This window comes from Euprymna scolopes, chromosome 45, assembly GCF_053919585.1.
Source record: "Euprymna scolopes isolate OS-2025 chromosome 45, ASM5391958v1, whole genome shotgun sequence".
Classification (NCBI taxonomy): Eukaryota; Metazoa; Mollusca; class Cephalopoda; order Sepiida; family Sepiolidae; genus Euprymna; species Euprymna scolopes.
In genome coordinates, this window is record NC_136526.1 from 33,160,639 (window position 1) to 33,185,095 (window position 24,457).

The following is a 24,457-nucleotide window of genomic DNA, read 5'->3' on the forward strand; positions in this document are numbered from 1 at the left end:
ACTAAAGTTAATTTCCTAAAAGAAAAAAATATTTGTACACGTGAAAAAAAAAGTTATGAAAAACGTTTTCTCGGCAAGCTAACCAATTCAGCTAAATTTTGAAGTTAAATAAATTTATTGTAAAAATCCTTTAAAAGATAAATATTAGTTTTCTAGGTCTATTTCAAAGATAATTAGTAAAGTAAAGTCCTAAAATATTGAATTAAAAAAAAAAAACACCTTGTTTATACAAAACATAGCTTAATTAGCCCTCAAAAACAAGTAATTATGCCGTTCGCAAAACCGCAACCGATAAAAGTTTATAAACACGATTATAGGGAGGGAGGCCAATCGAAACGCTGTTTCAAAATGAAGTCATGATAATAAAAGGAGGTAGGGGTGTAAGATTTCTCTCCCCCCCCCCCCCCCGACGTGCATCCATACATTTCTATTCTGAACGTTTGTATCAATTTTTATCTGTTTTTAATTTAATTATTTTTTATGTTCCTGTTTTTAAATTGTTTTTTTTTTTAATTATTGTTCGAGATTATATAAAAATTATGTTACGCCAAAAGTTTCACATTCTTGCGAGCAATGGAATTATTAAAATCTTGCATATAAAAATTATGCGAAATCTGTAATTTAAAAAAAAATGTAGAAATATTTTAGCTATTATAATTTTTGTGTGTGAAAATATTAAATAAATAATGCTTAATTCAATGGTAATATCGGTATGTCAAGAAATTAATTTTTCTTTGAGTTACATCGAATTCAATACGGATTTCAGGGTTTTTTTCGTAATGTTCCAGTAAAAATTATTTTATTGTTATTATTACAAATTACGATGCTTTATTTATATAAAGAAAAAAGCAAAAATAAATTCTTGCGTTTTTTATTTACTACTGAAAACTATAACTTTAGTAAAGGTATATTTTGTTTAAACAAAATAATACGTTTCCACTGAGATTAAAAAAAAAAATAATTAGTTCATTATAGTCCGCGATCATTATTTCATAAATACTGAAAATTTAATTAAAATTGGTTAATTTCCTGTTTTTTTGGTGATTTTTTAAGTAAAGGGAGGGGTCAAAATGTTTATACATTTTGAGCATCGGCATTCATTTTGCCCGTACCTAATAAAAACAAATGGGGTGAATAAATTAATCCAAATCACCTTTCGACCAAAACCGATTTTTTTTTTTTATGAATTTAATTAAAAACAATACTTAAGATTAACTGGTGCAATATTTCTTTTCTTGTATGTTCAATTTGACAATAAATGAAATCAGTTTTGCAGTTTGCACTTAGACTCACGGAATATATTTGCTTTTTTTTTTTTTTTATTCCTACTAATATTAAAAGTGATTGCATTTTTTTTTTTACATTATAAAGTAAATGCTTGCTTTTTATTATTAATAAATCATTTGTAATTTTAACAACGAAATCAAAAATTTTAATTCAACACAATACATAATAAGAAAAAAAAAAAAAAAAAAAAAACACAAAATTTAAAATCATCAAAGAGAAAAAAATTATTTTAATTTTCTGCGAACTTGCTTTTCCGGTCGCCATTTTAAACTGTTGACTTCTACTCGTCAAAATCGTTTTAATTAACTCATCTTATAATCGTTTCTTTGCTTAAACAGATTGCCAAACAAAAAGTAAGTATTACTTGAATTTAATAGATTTGATATGTTCTTTTTTACTACTGAGCCGCGTCCCGCGATCAAACTATTAGGTACTCATGCAGAGAGTGATCCGTGCTGAAATAATGTTATTATTTAAAAAGCCATTCGTAACGTGAGGAGGGGAGGGTGTTTTGTACCTATTCTGTACTTTACCTTATAATTGAATAAAAAAAAAAACAAATGATAACACTTTAATTAAGCCTGGAAATACGATTTAAAAAATAGCGGGGATCACTCTCTGCATTAGCACCAACTATTATGTTTCGCTTTTGTATTGATATAGAAATGAGTTAACATTATATGTTTGCATATAAACGATTGTAATATAGAATTCTTTACAATTGTGATTTTTTTTTTTTTTTTTAGTTATTCATGACTGCACGAAAAACGATTTCCATATTAAAATACTAGGCACCGCCAAAACTAGGGGGCAGGTAAGTACTTTTTGACGGACCGTCTTTTTAAAAATCTACCAAAAATCAGGTAATTATCCAATCAATATGAAATTTTCAGCGATTATTAAGAGAAGAATGAACTTTATAACAGTGGACGTATTTTTCATAAAATATATTTATATATATATTTTTTTTACTTAACCCCCCCCCCTGTTTTGAGGTGGTACAAATATGCTTAAAATAATCATCTGAAACTGAACAAAACATATTGTGTTGTTGTAAGGGACAGGATTATAGATTAAAAAAATTGTTTGCATACCTTATTTTGACGTCTGAATATCAGAACTTCGATTGTGTTTAATTATCCCGCTTTTGAGTTTTGAAGTGTGAAATTCGGTGAATATGTTTAGTAAAATAATTAATTTAAGTTAAGCAAAACAAAAACAAAATTTAATATTTATACGAAAAAAGCCATTTTAAAATCTTTGATAAATAAATTAACAATTTTTTTAGCGAGCCAAATAATGTATGGCATTAAACTAGGCACCGCCAAAACTGGGGGGGGGGGGCAGGTCAGTACTTTTTGACGGACCGTCTTTTTAAAAATCTACCAAAAATCAGGTAATTATCCGATCAATACGAAATTTTCAGCGATTATTAGGAGAAGAATGAACTTTATAACAGTGTACTTATTTTTCATAAACGATATTTATATATATATATTTTTTTGCTTACAAACCCCCCCCTTGTTTTGAAGTGGGAACAAATATGCTTAAAATAATCATCTGAGACTGAAATCAACATATTGTATTGTAAGGGACAGAATTATAGATTAAAAAAAAAAAAATTGTTTGCATAGCTTATTTTGACGTCTGAATATCAGAACTTCGATTGTGTTTAATTATCCCGCTTTTGAGTTTTGAAGTGTGAAATTCGGTGAATATGTTAAGTAAAATAATTAATTTAAGTTAAGCAAAACAAAAAAAATTTTTTTTAATATTTATACGAAAAAAGCTATTTTAAAATTTTTGATAAATAAATTAACAATTTTTTTTTAGCGAGCCGAATAATGCATGACCATTATTAAACAGGGCATGCTTTGAATAATCGATACCAAAAAAAAAAATTCGATAAATATTGTGCCCTTTGTGTTAAAAATAGCATCTTTTTTTTCGATCCCGTTTGAAAACGTTTGCCGCCTTTGACTATGGTGGACCAAACGCGCTGAAATAATTTTTTTTTATTCTGCTTTAAATTGCCCCCCCCCATTTTGGGGAGTCTGGCCCCCACACACATACACATTAAAAACCAAACGCATACAAATGGTCACCCATCTGGTACTGGCCAGCCTCAGCTTAATAATACATTGAAATTTTCGTCACTGAAAAATAATTTTTTTTGGCCTGTTTGGTCTTCCATAGTTTGCTTTTTATCAGACGAAAACGTAAACAGAGTCGATCTGAACTCTACGTCAACGCGAATATCTGGTTACCTATATGAATAAGTGGAATTATTTGAAATTCAGGTACTTATATTATAATATTTTTGCATATTCTCTTAGAAAATCATCCTAAATCTTAGTTAGACAATAAATAAATTAATTAATTATTTCAAAAACCCTTTTTTTTTAATATTTAAGTACGTTTTTTGTGCAAGACAAAAAATGTCAATTGTTAACTTTTTGGGAAAATTTAACATTTAAAATTGAATTAAAAATAGTAGAAAAAGTTTTACATTATTCTGTTTTCTATATGATAAAATTCAGGGTTTTATCTTTCTGGAAAAAAAAAGTTACTCAGAAATAATGGATTTTAATAAACGTAATTTCATTTTAAAAAACAACAACAACTTGATTTTGCGGCCATTTTTGGCGGTGCCTACATTAAACAGGGCATGCTTTGAAGAATCGATACAAAAAAAAATTCGATAAATATTGTGCCCTTTGTGTTAAAAATAGCATCATTTTTTCGATCCCGTTTGAAAACGTTTGCCGTTTGACTACGGTGGACCAAACGCGCTGAAATAATTTTTTTTTATTCTGCTTTAAATTGCCCCCCCCCCATTTTGGAGAGCCTGCCCCCCACACACATACACATTAAAAACCAAACTCATACAAATGGTCACCCATCTGGTACTGGCCAGCCTCAGCGTTAATAATACATTAAAATTTTCGTCACTGAAAAATAAGTTTTGTTTTTGCCTGTTTGGTCTTCCATAGTTTGCTTTTTATCAAGCACAAATATAAACATTGTCTAGATCAACGTGAAGTAACTGGTTGCCTATATGAATAAGTGGAATTATTTGAAATCCAGGTACTTATATTATAATATTTTTGCATATTCTCATAGAAAATCACTCTAAATCTTAGACAACAAATAAATAAATTAATTATTTCAAAAACCTTTTTTTTTAAATATTTATGTACGTTTTCTGTGAAAGACAAAAAATGTCAATTATTAACTTTTTGGAAAAATTTAACATTTAAAATTTAATTAAAAATAGTAGAAAAAGTTTTACATTATTCTGTTTTCTATATGATAAAATATAGGGTTTTATATTTTTTGGGGAAAAAAGTTACTCAGAAATAATGGATTTTAATAAATATCATTTCGTTTTAAAAAACAACAACAACTTGATTTTTCGGACATTTTTGGCGGTGTCTATTTTTGACGGACCATCTTTTTAAAAATCTACCAAAAATCAATACGAAATTTTCAGCAATTATTAAGAGAAGAATGAACGTTATAATCGTGTACTTATTTTTCATAAACGATATTTAAATATTTTTTTTTGCTTACACCCCCCCCCCTTGTTTTGAGGGGGTTCCAAATATGCTTAGAATAATCATCTGAAACTGAAAAAAACATATCGTGTTGTTGTAAGGGACAGGATTATAGATTAAAAAAAAAGAAAAAACTTGTTTGCATACCTTATTTTGACGTCTGAGTATCAGAACTTCGATTGTGTTTAATTATCCTGCTTTTGAGTTTTGAAGTGTGAAATTCGGTGAATATGTTTAGTAAAATAATTTAAGTTAAGCAAAAAAAAAAAAAATTTTTTTAATATTTATACGAAAAAAAGCCATTTTAAAATCTGAATAAATTAATAACTTTTTTTAGCGAGCCGAATAATGCATGACCATTATTAAACAGGACATGCTTTGAAGAATCGATACAAAAAAATATTTGATAAATATTGTGCCCTTTGTGTTAAAAATATCATTTTTTCGATCACGTTTGAAAACGTTTGCCGCCTTTCGACTACGGTGGACCAAACGTGCTGAAATAATATTTTATTCTGGTTAAAATTGCCCTCTTCCCCCCATTTTGGGGGAACGTGGCCCCCACACACATACACATTAAAAACCAAACTCCTATAAATGGTCACCCATCTGGTACTGGCCAGCCTCAGCGTTAATAATACATTAAAATTTTCGTCACTGAAAAATAAGTTTTTTTTGGCCTGTTTGGTCTTCGGTTGTTTGCTTTTTATCAAGTACAAATTTAAACCTTGTAATCAAATCGGCGCGAAGTAACTGGTTGCCCATATGAATAAGTGGAATTATTTGAAATCCAGGTACTTATATTATAATATTTTTGCATATTCTCCTATAAAATCACCCTAAATCTTAATTAGACAACAAATAAACAGATTAATTCTTTCAAAAACCTTCTTTTTTTTTTAACTATTTATATATGTTTTTTGTGCAAGATGTCAATGTTAACTTTTGAGGAAAATTTAACATTTAAAATTTAATTAAAAGTAGTAGAAAAAGGTTTACATTATTCTGCTTTCTATATGATAAAATTCAGGGTTTTATCTTTCTAGAAAATAAAAGTTACTCAGAAATAATGGATTTTTATAAATGTAATTCCGTTTCAAAAAAATTCAACAACTTGATTTTTCGGACATTTTTCTGGTAAGAAAAATATAAGTTTTCTGGAATTATTTCCAAGCTAAGTATTAAGTTAAAGTCTTAAGATAATGAATTAATATAATAAATGTACTTAATTTTTGCTAAAAAAAAGTAATAATTATCCAAAAATGTGACACTGGTAGGAACGAGACTTGTTTAACGTATCAAAAAAAAACTTTGGCGGTAAAATTCAAATATGTATGGAAGGACAAATTAGACATAATTTATTTCTTTATGTAATATTATTCCGGCATACCGAGCAACTTTTCCTCTTTTTTTTTTTGAGACGTAGACCCCCTTTCTTCATTTTAAAATGCATAAAAGTTAATTAAATTCATTAATTATACCACTGACAATTTATTCATTGAAAAATAGTTAGCACCATTATTTATTAATATTAATACTGTTGTGGTTGCAAGGTTGAACAATAATTAGTAAGGAAATACAATGAAGACGCAAACAACAAGATAACGCAATAATAAGTGTATTAAAGAAAAGGTATATTTACAATATGTACAAATGACGGTGTCGAGTCAGAGTCTTGGTGGGAGGACATGTACGCTCTTCGGCGTCACTTCTGGTGGCATTTGAGTAAGACACACCAAGGCAAACCTAGGCTTGCCATTTATAGTGTTATGTTATTCGCATATGCAAATAAGTGGTTGCCACCACAACACCCCCCTTCCAAGATTTGAAGTCACACAGATTTCAATATCTTTTTCTTTTTGGGTTTACCATTAATGGTTCATTCACTTTTCTTTTCCTACCTGATCTTCGGGGTTCAGGTGCATTTTGAGGCGGTTCCAAATTAAAAGATTCGTATATAATATCTATGACTGTTATCGTATCATCATCATCTTGGATATGACGTTTTTTTTTATCTGATTTAAGTGCCTTTTATGTATATTCTGTAGACCTTTAATCATGTATGTACAATCACCAATGCGTTTATCCACTACTCCACATTCCCAGTAAGATGTGTTATTTCTGTAGCACTTAAAATATACTCGATCTCCTGAGTTATATTTCTTTCTTCTCGTGTGTGTAGTGTTTCGGATAATTGCCTGCCTTGGCAATAGTTTGTCAAACGCTGATTTTACCTTTCTGGCAAACATTAGATCAGCTGGTGATATGTTTGATGGTGTACTAGGATGTGGTGTAATCCTATACACTTGCAAGAATTGTTGCAAAGCTCTTTCTGTTGGTGTTCCAATGGATTTCTTTAACGCTCGTTTTAGCGTGTCCATGAACCTTTCCACAAGGCCGTTCGACCTTGGATGATACGGCGGAGTCGTGATGTGCTTCACTCGGAACGTGTTGCAAAATTCCTTAAACTCTGCGGATGTGAACTGCCTTCCGTTGTCAGTGACCAGTGTGTCTGGTACACCGAATCTTGCAAACAACTCGTGTAGGAACCCTATTGAGTTGTTCGTTGTTGGATTCCTGCAACGCATTACCTCCGGCCATTCTGTGAAACTATCCACTACAATTAAATAATAGTTTTCACCTACTGGACCAGCGAAATCCATGTGGATTCTCGACCATGGTTGGTCGGTTTTCGGCCAAGGTTTGTGTACTATAGGTGGAGATTTTGCCGCTAACTGGCATCCTTTACATTTATCAATTGTTGTCGCTATGTCAGTGTCCATGTTACGCCAGTACACGTAGTTTCTCATTAACGACTTCATTCGATTTATCCCCGGATGTTCTGTGTGGAAATCTCTTAACATCCTATTCTGCAATGTTTTGGGTATTACCACTCTCTCGCTGTACAGTAACACATCGTCACATATGGAGAAAACTTCCTGCACCTTTCTGTCCGTTATAATTTTCTCTTTTATGTCCTTTTTATATTCGTCTTTCTCGGCTTCCCTTTTAATGTCCGACAAAGTTACGGGTAGTTCCTTAATGATGTTTGCTACCATATTTTTTACTTCAACATTTGTCCGAATTGCTGCAATGACTGATTCTTCCCGATTGTGTTTCTGTGGTATCAGTCTTGACAGTCCATCCGCATGGCAAATCTTTTTTGATGCTAGATGTTGTAGCTGGAAATCGTAATTAAGTAGTATTGTACCCCAGCGCAGCAATCTATTTGCGGTGTATACCGGCAATCCTTTTTTTGATCCATAGATTGTGACTAACGGTTTATGATTGGTTTCAAGTATGAATTGTCTACCATATAAATATCGATGAAATTTAGTCACGGCAAAGATTATGCTCAACGCTTCTTTTTCGATTTGTGAATATGCCCTTTCGGCTGGTATCAGCGTTCTCGAAGCGTGCGCTATTGGTTTTCTAGACCCATCCGGCACAATATGTTGAATGCATGCTCCTAAGCCGTAGCAGCTAGCGTCACTAGCGACGACTATTTTTAAGTTTGTGTCAAAGTGCATTAAGAATAATTCGGATGTTAGTGCGCTCTTTATTTTGTCAAAAGCGGTTTGACATTCTTGCGTCCAGTTCCACGGTGTATCCTTTTTAAGCAGATTATTTAAGGGGGCTCGCAAGTTATGCATTCCTTCAATAAAAGATTGGTAATAATTTGCGAGTCCTAAGAAACTCTGCAAGGTTGTTACATTATCGGGTGCTGGCATATTTTTTATTGCCGCAGATCTGTCTGGGTCTGGACGTCGTCCATGTTTGTTTATTATGTGTCCAAGATACTTAATCTCGCTCATACAAAAGTCACATTTACTTTCTTTTACTTTAAAGCCGAATTCTTGTATTCGAGTAAATACTTGTTTCAAATGTTCCTTATGTTCTTCTAGGGATTTGCTCCTGACAACAATGTCGTCCAGGTATGCACATGCACACTCAATACCACTTAGCATGGTGTCCATCGCTTGCTGAAAGATGGCAGGCGCTATTTTGATGCCAAAAGGCAATCGGTTGTATTTGTATAATCCCTTATGCGTATTGATGCATAGTATTTTTGAGCAATTCTCCTCGACCGGTATTTGCAAATACGCGTCGCTCAAGTCTATCTTGGAGAAGATATTACCCCCATTCAACTTCGTGAATATTTCCTCTGGGCTTGGTAGGGGGTAATGGTGATCTTTTAATAGGGAGTTGACCCCAGTCGAAAAGTCTGCGCACACTCTAACTTCGTCATTCTTTTTCTTTACGTATACGGTGGGGGCTGCCCACTCGCTGTGTTCTATTTTTGATAGAATTCCCGTCTGTTCCAATCTATTTAATTCTTTATCAATCTCTTCCAACCCAGCGAACGGAACATTTCGCTTTTTTCTAAAAATTAGGCTGGCGTTTTCTTTAAGTTCAAACGAGGCCTTGAATTTATTGCAGCGACCTAAGTTAGTCGTGAATGCCTCAGGAAATAATTCTTTTAAATCGTCTTTTATATTTACTGTTGTTGGAGAAGAACATTCTAATTTTTTACAGAATGTATTGATTGGCTTATCCCATAGTCGGAATTTCTCAATTAAATCTATTCCAAACAGATTTTCACTATTTTTTTAGTACGAATATTTTTAATTTCTTCGAAATCCCTTCCAATTTTATCGGGAGGACAACTTCTTAAAATTTTATACCACCACCAGTTACCGTCCGGGCTGCTTTACTAGTTTTCATCATGGCCGGTTTTCCCAACTTTTTCCACGTATTCAGGTTTATTATAGAAACATCGGAGCCGGAGTCGAGTTGTAACTTTATTGATGTTTTAAATATTTCCACTTTTACGTATTTTCGCCGATCTTTGTCTAATTTTGTATTTGATTTTGTTTGCTGTACTCTCTTTCTGGTGTAATCTTTATATCTGCAGCAATCGCTTTTGTGTCCCACCTTCTTACAAATGTAGCATTTTTTCTTCTTATAAGGACAATCTGATTCCCAATGCTTTTCTGCACATCTCTTACAGTTATATCTTGGAAGAGGCTTGTTATATTGTGTACTATATTTATGGTTATTATCTTTGGAATATCCCGTTCCATTGCTTTTCTTTGTAAAGTTCTTGGTTGGTGCGTATGGTTTTCTAACTTTTCTTACATATGCCACTCCGGATTCTTCTATATATTTTTAATCCTTTTTTAGTGTAATGGCCCTTTCACAGTCCTCTGCTAGTTTCTGGAGGGTTAAATCTTGCTCAGATTCCAGCTTAGACAACACTCGTCTGCGTATTTCTGCATTTTTCGTGGAAACTAACCCTTGAGCGAAGATTAGACATTTAAAATCTTCTACCGTTAGTTCTGCAAGCTTAAAATTATCGCAGTTTTTATTGACAACTGATGCGTATGTCAAATAATCTTGGTTGTCCATCTTTCTTAGATTCATGCACAGCCATCTTTTATGAAAAAGAGATATATTTGGATTAAATAATTCTTTTAGTAATTTTAAAGCTTCCATGAACTCTAATTCCGCAGTTTTTTTAGGTAATATGTAATCTACGAATTTGCTGTGTTCTGATGTACCCAATTTTCTGAGTAAGAGGCTCACTTTCTGACTAGTTGGCCAATTTTTACAGTCCAGTTGAAAAACATCCTCGTATCTTGTGTAGTATGCTTCAAAATTCTTCTCTTCCTCAGGCACATAATGAAATGTGTCCATGCTATTAAAAATAGTTGTATGGGAGAAATTAACACTATCGACATTTTCTTGATTACTCTTTAGTAGTTCCAGTGTTTTAGCAAAACGTTCCTCTTGTCTTTCTTCATATTCCAATTGTAGTTTCTTATGCCTTTCTTCCTGTTCCAATTGCAGTTTTTTCTGCTTTAATTGCGCTATTTTCTGCTTTTCTTCTTGTTCCTGCTGCCATTTCAATAATCTGTCCTCTCTCTTTTCCTCGCGGTCAGCCTGTGCCTGTATTTGTGTTTGCAAAAGCTCGTTTTGTGTAGCTTGTGTTTGCAAAAGCTCGTTTTGTGTAGCTTGTCTGCGTTCATCCCGCTCAGCCTGTGCTTGTAAAAATTGCATGAACATTTTTGATAAGTCTTCCATGTTTTTTTTTTTTTTTTTTTTTTTTTTAGTGTGTAGTTAAAAAAAAAATATTGTACCATGTACAATATAGATCGGTTTGGGTTACAACAAAAAAGCAAATTGCTGTAAGCTCCTGTTTTCAATAATAATATCGCTGCTTGCAATAATATATTCTTTTTGCGAGTCACGCTGCAAAAAAAAAAATAAAACAGGTTTATCTGGAATCACGAAATGGAATTGACTTTCCGTTTTTAGCCACTTACTAATAAGTAACTCTTTCCACAAAATAAGTTTTTTTTTTTTTTTTTCGAGTCACAATTGAATAAATGTATGCAGTACATTTAGTTCTTTGAGTTTTTATTTCTCTAGTATTTTAGTAATTAAAATACCTCTTAAATTGAGATTACCTTTTTTTTCCGTGACGTTTTACTGTATTATCCGTTATTCAGTGACAACTTTAAGAAAAAAAATCCTTTCCTTGAATTTTAGTTTTAGCTGTGGTATTTCCTTTTGGTACCGACGTCAACCAAAGCATTAATTGAAAAGTCCTTTAGTTGTTATTTTGTTTGCGGAGAACACTAATTAGAATCCACTGGTGAACTTTTTTCGTAGGTTACTTCCTTGCTTTTCGTAATACGGGTCTGACCTGTCGTTTTTGTGACAGAACAAAGTTCGCTTTTCGTTTGCAAGTTGGTCCTTTAGTAAGATTTGTCATGTAGCGACAAACAAAAATTCACTTTTACATTCGTTTGCCAGTCGGATTCCCAGAAAACGGCGTAAATTGTCGCTTTTGCCACGTTAGAGTTTTTTTTTTTTTCACTTGAGTTGAAACTTCTCTTTAGCGTAAAATCCGTTTGCTCGTCAACACTTTGCATTCCTTAAAAAAATGGTCAACCTTTGCGTTGTACTTTTTTTTTTTTTTTTTAAATAGTTCTTCGTCAAACTGTTATATTTGACGCTTCATATCTCGTCGCCAACTGTTGTGGTTGCAAGGTTGAACAATAATTAGTAAGGAAATACAATGAAGACGCAAACAACAAGATAACGCAATAATAAGTGTATTAAAGAAAAGGTATATTTACAATATGTACAAATGACGGTGTCGAGTCAGAGAGTCTTGGTGGGAGGACATGTACGCTCTTCGGCGTCACTTCCGGTGGCATTTGAGTAAGACACACCAAGGCCAACCTAGGCTTGCCATTTATAGTGTTATGTTATTCGCATATGCAAATAAGTGGTTGCCACCACAACAAATACAGAATTATAATTGGGTCAGAAAACAAATTATAATTATTGAAAATATTACACGCTAAAAAATACAAACTTACGTTAACATTTTTCAGAATATCTACTACATGAAATTTTAAGTTGAACAAAAACAGTTAGGTAGTTGAAGAGAGGAGGAGGGTGTGACAAAAGAGACTGGTTTTCTTTTAAAGTCTGTGCATCCGTACTTACTGACATGGAACGTTTATATAGTTTTTAACAATTTTTAAAATTAAATTGAAAAACAGGAACATAGAAATTTTCCTGTTTTTAATTTAATTGTTTTACTTTATTTTCCAAGATTATATGAACATTATCTTATGTTGATGATTATACGTTCATGCTTGCAATGGAAATATTAGAATCTTACATGTAAAGATTACATAAAAAATTTAAGCATAAAAAATTAGAACTAATTGCCGCAAATATAATTTTGTTGTGTGAAAATATTAAATAAACAATGCTTAATTCAATGATAATATTGGTAGTTCCAGAAATTAATTTTTCTTTGAGTTATATCAAATCCATTAATACGGACTTCAAGGGCTTTTTTTTTGTAATGTTCCCATAAAAATTATTTTATTTTTATTTTATTGTTACAAATTATGATGCTTTATTTACATAAAAAAGCAAAAATAAATTCTTGCGTTTTTTATTTGCTACAGAAAACCATAAATTTAGTAAAGGTATTTTTTGTTTAAACAAAATAATACATTTCCACTAAGATATAAAAAATAATTAGTTCATTATATTCCGCAATCATTATATGATAAATACTGAAAATTTAATTAAAATTGGTTTATTTCCTGATTTTTGGTGAATTCTTTTTAGTAAAGGTAGGGATTAAAATATTTATACCTTTTGACGTCAGCATTCATTTTTCCCGTACCTAGCATATATCTATAGCCTAAGTCCCTGACCATTCATTTGTGACCTTTTAAGTAAACAAATTGTGTTTTTCTTGAAATATAATTTTAATTTCAATAGCAGGTAAGTATTTCTTGTAAAAAATGTTTAATGTTCATTTGTTTAATCAATTTCGTAACTGTATGAGTTTTTTTTTAAAATAATTTTAATAACATAAGTTTATGAATATTTTGCTTTGAGACTTGAAATAAAAATATGAAACTCAATTTTTTTAAACCGAAACCAAAACTTATGAAGAATTCTTGGTAAAAATTTTGACAAGAAATAGAAGAACATAACAATTAAGCGACCCGGCTGTAAGCGTGACACACAAAAGAACACACGCTATCGTATTAATATATAGATAACCGTTTCTTCACAGATACTCTTCTACCTAGTTGCACAAGTTTTTAGTGTTTTATTTAATATAAAATGTTTATTTCGAAAAGTAAGTAGTGTTGAGCGTTACACAAGCATAAGAAAAATAATCACGTGGTGTCTCATATCTTTGAAATCTTGACAATGGCTTAAATATATACAAAATACTGTTAGACACCGAACCAATAAATGTCCTTGTGATTGAGTGGGGTTTTGATAGTATTTTATATATTTTTGATTATTTTTAACTCATTTTTGAGACCACTTTTTCGAATTTGTAAAGCAAATTCGTTTTTTTTTAAACTGAGGATATCTAAAAAGAAATAATATAATAATAACAACCGTTTCTTTATATTTTTTATATTTTTTATATTGGAAAACTTTACAATATGAAAAAATATATAGGTAACATCTGTTTCGTTTAAATATCTTATTTATAAAATAGAAATAAAATATGTATTTGTACTTTTAATTAAGAATTTCAAAAACCGTCCTCTCATGACATGATCAGTTCTACGCATGCATCATTAGTTTAAATATTTGAAGAACTGACACAATTTCATGTGTGTCGTGTTAGCTCAGTTGGTTATAGCGTTGGGTCATTATCTAAAGGTTTTGGGTTTGAATCGTGGTGTGAAATTTTTTTTTCCGATTTTTAAAATTTTAATATTGAAGCAGTGTTATTTAAGCCATTTTTCACGTAACGTTCGTTTTTCTGTTTTTTTTTTTTTAACTGCGCTTATTCTTAGGTTTTCATTAACACCCCCCAACCCCGACCGACACCCAAAAACACCTGGGTACCCACCGATTTTTTTAAATTTTCATATTGAAACAGTCTTATTTAAGCCATTTTTCACGTTTTTTTTGGTTTTTTTTTATTTTTCAGAAGTTTTAACGTTCGTTTTTCTGTTTTTTAATATCAAATTAATTTTCAAAAACATTGTCTCAGTGCGGTAATTGTTTATATCACTTCTATTGTGTTGTAATAAAAGAAATAAAACAGTAAATATTTACCTTGTTTCCATCTTAACATTTTTCTTTAAAATGACTTCCTGTTTAGGTTTTTAGGTATGCTGAAAACGAATATCGCATTTAAATTTTCCGTAAATAACTAGTTTTCTGGATATTTAGCAATGTCATTTCTTTTGTTATTGCTGGCGGGCATCTTGGTATGTGTGTTTGCACATAGTTTCTCAGATTTTAGTTTATGCACTCATGTGAACCAAGATGGCCACCAGCGATAACATAAGAAAGGACATTTCTTTATAACTGGAAAACTACTTATTTGCTGAATATATAAATGCGATATTCGTTTTCACCATATCCGAAAACCTTTAAAAGTAGTTATTTAAAAAAAAACGTTAAGATGGAAACAAGGTAAAAATGTACTGTTTTATTTCTTTGTTTACATAGTTGCAACAACAGAATAGAAATGACAAAAATTACCATCAACTGGTGAATATATAGTTGTTGCTTATCAGGATTCTTGTTATTGTGGAAGCTTCATTTGAGGATTCATGTAAAGTACGATTTATGGCTGCATCTCAGAAAAGGGAGGTACATTTTTGGCCAGATAGAGAGGATCGACAAAATGTAAATCAGGAGTTTATTTTGAAAATTGGACTAGCCCAAAAAAACATAACTTCTGGTCGACTATGGGAATTTCTATCTTTTATAGAAATTCAAAATATATATGAAAAGTTTTCTTTGATTTCTGAGATTAATTCATATCTACTCCATTTTTTTCTTTTCTTTGAAGGGAGTAGTAAATACCGGCCATGAATGCTCTTTAGGCATTCAATGGCTACACCCCTGATTTAGCTTTCCTTTGGTGGGAACACAGGTAAATACCCACTCTCAATAAAACTATATTTAAATACAATTATAATACTTAGTTTTGTTCATAAATAGATACCCATGATACCATGTGCCAGGTTTAAGAAAAATTCATTAATTTATAATTCATGGCTTATGGTAAAGAGATACATCAGATTTGACTGCATAATCAGAAAGAGCACATAATTTTACATAAGAGTACCAAGTTACATGAGAATAGATTGAAAATTAAATAAATGGTGGCGAAATTACTGGATTTCTTGAAATGTTGATGTCCGTAATTTAGCCCACTTTTTTTAAAGAAAAATCTTCACGGAAAAACAAATTTTAGCACTTAAAATTCTCGTAACTTTTGAACTACTGATGGTATTTGCATAATTCAAACGGTTTTAAGCATCTTTTACACAGCTCTTTTCATGCAAGTTGATAAAATAACAATTATCTAAAAGGAAAATATCAAGTTGAAATGCTAATTTATTACATGAAAGGAAAATTAGAAAAACTACTAGAATTTTATATTCGTATTTATTTTTATATTTAATTCTAAAAAATGGAAATATGTTAAGTTTCATGCGCTTTAATGACTGAATATTTCATTATTTTAGAATTTGTTTTGACAATGAAAGGCTTGTGTTTTGGTTAGTGTTCTACTAGATCTTAAAAGTGGTGGCGGTAATGAACATTGAGTTTTTCAAAGAGTTAATAATAGTTGGAAAATCTGGATGCTCGCTCTTGAAAATGATACGATGTAATCTCCAGAACCACAATTCGATTAATTCATATATATTTCGTAGACATACGCTGGAATTTCTTGATTTTATTTTATATTGAAAAGAGTTTGGAATGTGTTGACTTGGCATAGAAATTCAACTGCAGGACTCTTTTGTTTCACTGCATTGAATTCACAAACGCTTGTTTTGATTACAGCTTCTTTTATAGAAAAGAATCTCCATTTTTCCTATCTTTATTGTTTGCAAATAATGTACATATGTATGGGAATCAGCTCATTAATCTTTATCAAGCAGAGTTTATGTATGAACTCAACCATCTTAATCTACTCAATAGCGGATTGGCTGGAGGGAACACAACTAATCTATGACATTAACTTCAATTTACAATTCTTATTCATCATGCCACAGTTGTTACTCGGGTGCTTTCTTGTTTCTTCAATCATAATTACTTTCAAGTCTTCATTCAACAATGACTTCCTGTTTAGGTTTTTAGGTATGCTGAAAACGAATATCGCATTTAAATTTTCCGTAAATAACTAGTTTTCTGGATATTTAGCAATGTCATTTCTTTTGTTATTGCTGGCGGGCATCTTGGTATGTGTGTTTGCACATAGTTTCTCAGATTTTAGTTTATGCACTCATGTGAACCAAGATGGCCACCAGCGATAACATAAGAAAGGACATTTCTTTATAACTGGAAAACTACTTATTTGCTGAATATATAAATGCGATATTCGTTTTCACCATATCCGAAAACCTTTAAAAGTAGTTATTTAAAAAAAAACGTTAAGATGGAAACAAGGTAAAAATGTACTGTTTTATTTCTTTGTTTACATAGTTGCAACAACAGAATAGAAATGACAAAAATTACCATCAACTGGTGAATATATAGTTGTTGCTTATCAGGATTCTTGTTATTGTGGAAGCTTCATTTGAGGATTCATGTAAAGTACGATTTATGGCTGCATCTCAGAAAAGGGAGGTACATTTTTGGCCAGATAGAGAGGATCGACAAAATGTAAATCAGGAGTTTATTTTGAAAATTGGACTAGCCCAAAAAAACATAACTTCTGGTCGACTATGGGAATTTCTATCTTTTATAGAAATTCAAAATATATATGAAAAGTTTTCTTTGATTTCTGAGATTAATTCATATCTACTCCATTTTTTTCTTTTCTTTGAAGGGAGTAGTAAATACCGGCCATGAATGCTCTTTAGGCATTCAATGGCTACACCCCTGATTTAGCTTTCCTTTGGTGGGAACACAGGTAAATACCCACTCTCAATAAAACTATATTTAAATACAATTATAATACTTAGTTTTGTTCATAAATAGATACCCATGATACCATGTGCCAGGTTTAAGAAAAATTCATTAATTTATAATTCATGGCTTATGGTAAAGAGATACATCAGATTTGACTGCATAATCAGAAAGAGCACATAATTTTACATAAGAGTACCAAGTTACATGAGAATAGATTGAAAATTAAATAAATGGTGGCGAAATTACTGGATTTCTTGAAATGTTGATGTCCGTAATTTAGCCCACTTTTTTTAAAGAAAAATCTTCACGGAAAAACAAATTTTAGCACTTAAAATTCTCGTAACTTTTGAACTACTGATGGTATTTGCATAATTCAAACGGTTTTAAGCATCTTTTACACAGCTCTTTTCATGCAAGTTGATAAAATAACAATTATCTAAAAGGAAAATATCAAGTTGAAATGCTAATTTATTACATGAAAGGAAAATTAGAAAAACTACTAGAATTTTATATTCGTATTTATTTTTATATTTAATTCTAAAAAATGGAAATATGTTAAGTTTCATGCGCTTTAATGACTGAATATTTCATTATTTTAGAATTTGTTTTGACAATGAAAGGCTTGTGTTTTGGTTAGTGTTCTACTAGATCTTAAAAGTGGTGGCGGTAATGAACATTGAGTTTTTCAAAGAGTTAATAATAGTTGGAAAATCTGGATGCTCGCTCTTGAAAATGATACGATGTAATCTCCAGAACCACAATTCGATTAATTCATATATATTTCGTAGACATACGCTGGAATTTCTTGATTTTATTTTATATTGAAAAGAGTTTGGAATGTGTTGACTTGGCATAGAAATTCAACTGCAGGACTCTTTTGTTTCACTGCATTGAATTCACAAACGCTTGTTTTGATTACAGCTTCTTTTATAGAAAAGAATCTCCATTTTTCCTATCTTTATTGTTTGCAAATAATGTACATATGTATGGGAATCAGCTCATTAATCTTTATCAAGCAGAGTTTATGTATGAACTCAACCATCTTAATCTACTCAATAGCGGATTGGCTGGAGGGAACACAACTAATCTATGACATTAACTTCAATTTACAATTCTTATTCATCATGCCACAGTTGTTACTCGGGTGCTTTCTTGTTTCTTCAATCATAATTACTTTCAAGTCTTCATTCAACAGCCATTGCTTTCCGATCTTTCTTAAACCATCATTTTTTTCAAAATTTTCTTAAAAGTTTATTTCCTGTAAAGATGCGTACAACGTTATCTAGTCTGAAAAATGTATTATTTTATTAGAGGTACCTTAGCAATTCTTTATGATACGATTTTTTAAATCTTGTAAATGGTGCCTGACACATTAACGCTCATGTCCATTATATTTGGGGATATGCTCTGCCTCAACTAATTATTTGTAGCCTGGTCTTTTTGTGCAAATCATCAAAAAACTGACTCAGCAGTATTAAAAATAACTTATTTTAAATATGACTCGATTGATGATTAAAGCATGGTCATTTACTTCTTCAGTTGCTAAATGATATGAAAATGAAATAAATAACATTTTGTATATGTGTATAAACAATATGTTTAAACTTTCATTAAAAATCCAGCCAGTCATTTAATGTTAAAGCATTCACACATCAAATATAATAGTTTTATTACAATACAATTAATAACAATACAATTAATAATAATACAATTGTTTTACAAAAAATATTTTTATTTAAGTGAAAATAATCCTAATAAAAAGAGCTTATTTAGTACAATGAAATATATAAAAAAACGAAATATATTTTGATAAAACTTTTATAAACTATAATGTGAAAATTTATAAGCATTTTTAATATTAAAAACACAAAATTTTTACATAAATGTTTTGTGGATGTTTAGTTTAATAATTTCTAAAATAAATAAATTAGTTTTTTTTTTTAATAATTCGTATTTCAAAAATAATCTCTTTATATATTAATTCAATAATGAATTGTAAGATTTCCAAATAAAGTTGTACATAATAATTTAATTTTTTGCTGAGGTTTATTTCTAATTTATTCAAAAATAATTTTATTTGTAAAGAACTTCTGTAAAATACACATTTTTCTTGCAATTTATCTTTTATTTTGCAGAATATCAAACAATCCATACAATACGTGTATAAAAAATATGTTTAAACTTTCATTAAAATCCAGTCGATCATGTAATGTCAAAACATTCACGCATGAAATCGTTTGATTACAACTGTTACATTTTTGATAAAATATTTTGATTACAATTGTTACATTTTAATACAACTGTTTACAAAATTGATAATCTCAAAAGAAATAGTTGATATAGTATATGAAATATATTTGTAAAATATAGTCTAAAAAACTAAATATTTTTAAGGTTAAAAATATTTTATATGAATTTTTTCGTGGATGTTTAGTTTAATCTTATCTAAAATAAATGAATTCGTTTTTAATTGATACATATTTAAAAAATATCCTCATTATTTATTTTACTCAATGAATCGTGAGATTTCCTAAGAAAGTTGCACATGATAATTTGATATTTTGCTGAGGCTTATTTCTTATTTATTCAAAAATATTTTTGTGTGTAAAGAACTATAAAATACACATCTTTCTTGCAATTTTTTCTTATTTTTATTTTACAGAGTATCTAACAATCAATGAAAAGGAAAATAAATGTCAATTTCCTAAACAGCTGGAAACCTGAGAACTATACTTTTGTGGAATTACGAGTGTTTTTGTTCCGTCAAATCGATCTTTACCATAATATCTTGGAAGAAATATTTCCATTTATATAAATTTCTTTTATTCTGGAATACTTGTCAAAAATGCATATTATTAATGTACTCATAAGAGTTTTAATTAATACAGAATTTAAGCCTCTAAAAGAGTAGGAAACAGATACTAAAAACATCTATTAAAATAAATAGGCAAAAACGTGAATATTTCGTAGTTCATTCCTTTTATTGAAAAATCACTATAAATAAAAGCGAAAAAATTGTTCTAAAACATCTAAACTATTTCGATATTAACAATGAACTCTAAAGCAGATACTAACAAGAAACCACATGCTTGTGAAGTATGTGGCTCTTCTTTTACAAGGAAATACAACTTAGTCATACATAATCGAACACACACTGGTGAGAAACCATATGCTTGTGAAATATGTAGTTCTTCTTTTGCAGAGAAACAAAGCATGGTGAAACATATGCGAACGCATACTGGAGAGAAACCACATACTTGTGAAATATGTGGATCGTCATTTGCACAGAAAAAAACAATGTTGACACACATACGAATGCATACTGGAGAGAAACCATATTCTTGTGATATATGTGGATCCTTTTTTGCAGAGAAACAAACTATGTTGAGCCATATGCGAACACATACTGGAGAAAAGCCATATTCTTGTGAAATATGTGGCTCTTCTTTTACACATAAACAGTCTATGTTGCAACATAAGCGAGTACATACTGGAGAGAGACCGTATTCCTGTGAAGTATGTGCTTCTTCTTTTACAAGTAAACAAAATTTGATCATTCATGTGCGAGCACATACTGGAGAGAAACCATATTCTTGTGAAGTATGTGGTGCTTCCTTTACACAGAGGCAGACTATGTTGGAACATATGCAAACACATACCGGAGAGAAACCACATTCTTGTGAAGTATGTGGCTCTTCTTTTACAAGGAAATACAACTTAGTCATACATATTCGAACACACACTGGTGAGAAACCATATGCTTGTGAAATATGTAGTTCTTCTTTTGCAGAGAAACAAAGCATGTTGAAACATATGCGAACGCATACTGGAGAGAAACCACATACTTGTGAAATATGTGGATCGTCATTTGCACAGAAACAAACTATGTTGACACACATGCGAATGCATACTGGAGAGAAACCATATTCTTGTGAGATATGTGGATCCTCTTTTGCAGAGAAACAAACTATGTTGAGACATATGCGAACACATACTGGAGAAAAACCATATTCTTGTGAAATATGTGGCTCTTCTTTTACACATAAACAGTCTATGTTGCAACATAAGCGAGTACATACTGGAGAGAGACCGTATTCATGTGAAGTATGTACTTCTTCTTTTGCAGTAAAACAAAATATGGTGAAACATATGCGAACACATACTGGAGAAAAACCATATGCTTGTGAAGTATGTTCTTCTTCTTTTACGCGTAAGCATCATATGTTGGAACATATGAGGACGCATACTGGAGAAAAACCATATTCTTGTGATATATGTAGCCATTCTTTTATAACTAAGCATCGTATGTTGCGACATATGCGAACACACATGACAAAGAAACTATGTATATAGACACTGTCTTCTCATGAAGTATGTGATACAATTTTACAATAAACCTACACATGAAAAAGCTTAAAAATACACCTTTTAATCATTTGATCTATTTACAATGTAACAGCCTATGTTACAGCACATTCAAACATATATTTTGCAGTTACAGTTTTACACATATGCGAATATATACTCGATAGATACAATATTCCTATGAAGTATTTTTTTTTATTTTTATCTCAGAAATGAAGTTAAATCACATGTAAGTTCATATAACAAACTAGATTCATGTAAAATATATTGTGAATTTTTTCAAAGATATCCAGTAAGTCTCAGCATATAAGATTACAGAAAATCCCGCTAATTATATTCAGATGTCAGAAATTCAATTAATCATGGGTAGTCATTTGTGTAATAAAGAACTTTTAAAATTACTTTGCTAATACAACTAGTTAACTAATACAAAAGTTATAACTTTTACGTCAGGAACTGATGATCTTTTAGATTTGAATATTTACATCCTATTCACATAAACGTGTTAATGTTTATGCTAAAACACGTTTTTGAAAACTTGAAAATAAAGTTACTATAAACATCTAATTACATTTGAGTATTACCTGTCGTAAATACCCTAATAATACAGTTATAATTTTAGGAAAAGAAATCATGACGTTTAAAATCATATCTCTAAATGTTACTTTTTTTGCTTACCCCCCCCAAAAATAAAATAATATATCTCTTAAAATAATCTAAAATATATTTTGCAATTTCTGACCTCATAGCATAACGGTGATTATGCAGTTGAAAATTTGTTGGAGAATAATTAAACCAATGAAGATTACATTTGCAGAATGAATCACTGATGACAATCTCTGACGTTTGCCATCTGCAAACGATGTGTTGATTTAATTAGAGAAGAACTGGGTTTTGGAACCATACGGTGTGTTTGTAATAAAATTGCAAGCACATCTTCATTGCTAAAAAAGATTTTTTATTTGGTTAGAAATGCAATCATCCAATGTAAGCAGAATGTTGACAAAATTACCTTCGTGTTGAATTTGGTGAATTTTGTTGGCAATCTTATCTGCAATAAAGATAAAATCCCTGCCTATAGCAACATCAGCGACATAGAAGACATGGTCATCGGAAACGACTTCATATTTGGAAACCACCGTACCATTAAGACTGATACATGTCACATTCAATGAATTGATAGAATTAATAATTATCACATGGTTTGAATATGGTACAATACGAAGCTTATTACACGTGTAGATTTCTTGTCACATTTACTGCTTCAAGTATACAAGGATCCGTCTTTATGATACCGGAATGATCAACGGCTTTACATACCTACTCGTTTTTCTTTTTCCTCAACTATTTTTATCTCTCCATTTATCCAGATAATTAAGATGATGAATCTATAAACTTTTTTGGTCCTACTACACATGAGACAATGAACCACGTCGAGGGAAACAAAGCAATGGAATAAAGACGAACGTGGGACCAATAGGGAATTATTAGAAAGCTACCTTACAGATACTGTGGAGACAGAAATTCAGTGATCCTTTCGCCTGCATAATGAATCAGGTAGCTCAGCTTCCTTCCTCTTTTTCTACGCCCTCTTCTCTACATTTGCGATTATCGTCAGCTCTTGCAGCATAATAGAATTTGCCAACCACCTACCCTCTACAATAAAAGAACTCATTCAAAATTAAAAACAAAATAAACAAAAAACAAACATGTCCACTAACCATTGGTATAAAAATTAATAACTAACAAGAAAAAAACTCATAATAATATCACCATCTTCATTGCTAACAAAGATTTTTATTGGGTTAGAAATGAAATCATCCAATGTAAGTAGAATGTCGACAAAATTACCTTCAACAATAAATTAATTTATTTTTAATAAAAAGACATCTGCAAAATAATATTTTTTCATATCTTGTTCAAACTCTTTTACGTTTTCGTTTTCTTATTCAAATAAAAGTTTAACATTACCAGTTGTGTTTTAATTATTCTCTCCAAAAAATATAGTAGCAAGTATTTTTGTGTTATTTAGGTTTTTCGTCATCATCGCGTTTCTACATCAACATATCCCGATTTTTCCCGATATCTGCTCGGAAACGCTCATGAAAGTTAAAAGAAAATCGCAGTAAAAAACTGCATTCCTATCGAAATAAATTTTATACTATCTTTTCGGTTTTGATTCATCATGTACATATTTTAAAAAGACGTGTAAAATTTTCTTTTCTTCCGTTTTTCATTCTGGCTTGTAGTTGTATTTATATAAAATAAAAAAAATAAATTGAATAGTGTTACAAAGCGGGGGTAAAGCAGATCCCAATAAATATTTTTTATTAAATGTAATAAAAACATTACATATAACTCTACATTCTATCGTACTTGATCTTTACAGATTATTACAAGTAGCGGCCATGTTTTCTTATTCTTACCTAATGCTCGACACGATTAAAATAAAATTTAATTAAACATAAAGTAACTGAAATCACTAAAAACGTACTCATAAAGTTAGAAGAGTGACTTATCTTGCTGTTGATTACATTTATTATATATTTGCTTTTAGACCACTGTTTCGTACCTATGTGTATTGTAAAACAACCCCATAGTTATTTTTTTATTGATGAAACACATGTTGGCTGTCTTTGAAATAGTTTTAAAAATATAAACTTACATTTTTATCTTGGCAATTTTACACTGTCTTTTGTGTGTCTTGTCAGTAGCTGAGAAACCTGAAAACTAAACTGTCAAATGATATCAAAGGCAGCAATTAGCAAAAATAATTTCTATCGGTAATCTCAGATTTTATT

General features: G+C 30.7%; 1 protein-coding gene across 2 annotated transcripts; it reads left to right on the forward strand.

The window, feature by feature from the left end:
* The first annotated feature begins 1,546 nt into the window (after positions 1-1,546).
* LOC145269389 (uncharacterized) lies at positions 1,547-23,626 on the forward strand. Of its 2 annotated transcripts, XM_080125074.1 has the most exons (3): positions 1,548-1,640; positions 2,034-2,101; positions 19,954-23,626. In XM_080125074.1, exon 3 carries the CDS (start codon positions 20,343-20,345, stop codon positions 21,642-21,644), a length of 1,302 nt encoding a protein of 433 aa, XP_079981200.1. In that variant the 5' UTR covers positions 1,548-1,640; positions 2,034-2,101; positions 19,954-20,342; the 3' UTR covers positions 21,645-23,626. The 2 variants fall into 2 exon arrangements, with proteins under 2 accessions (XP_079981201.1, XP_079981200.1); XM_080125075.1 differs by lacking the exon at positions 2,034-2,101 and having other exon boundaries at positions 1,547-1,640.
* The last annotated feature ends 831 nt before the right edge of the window (positions 23,627-24,457 follow it).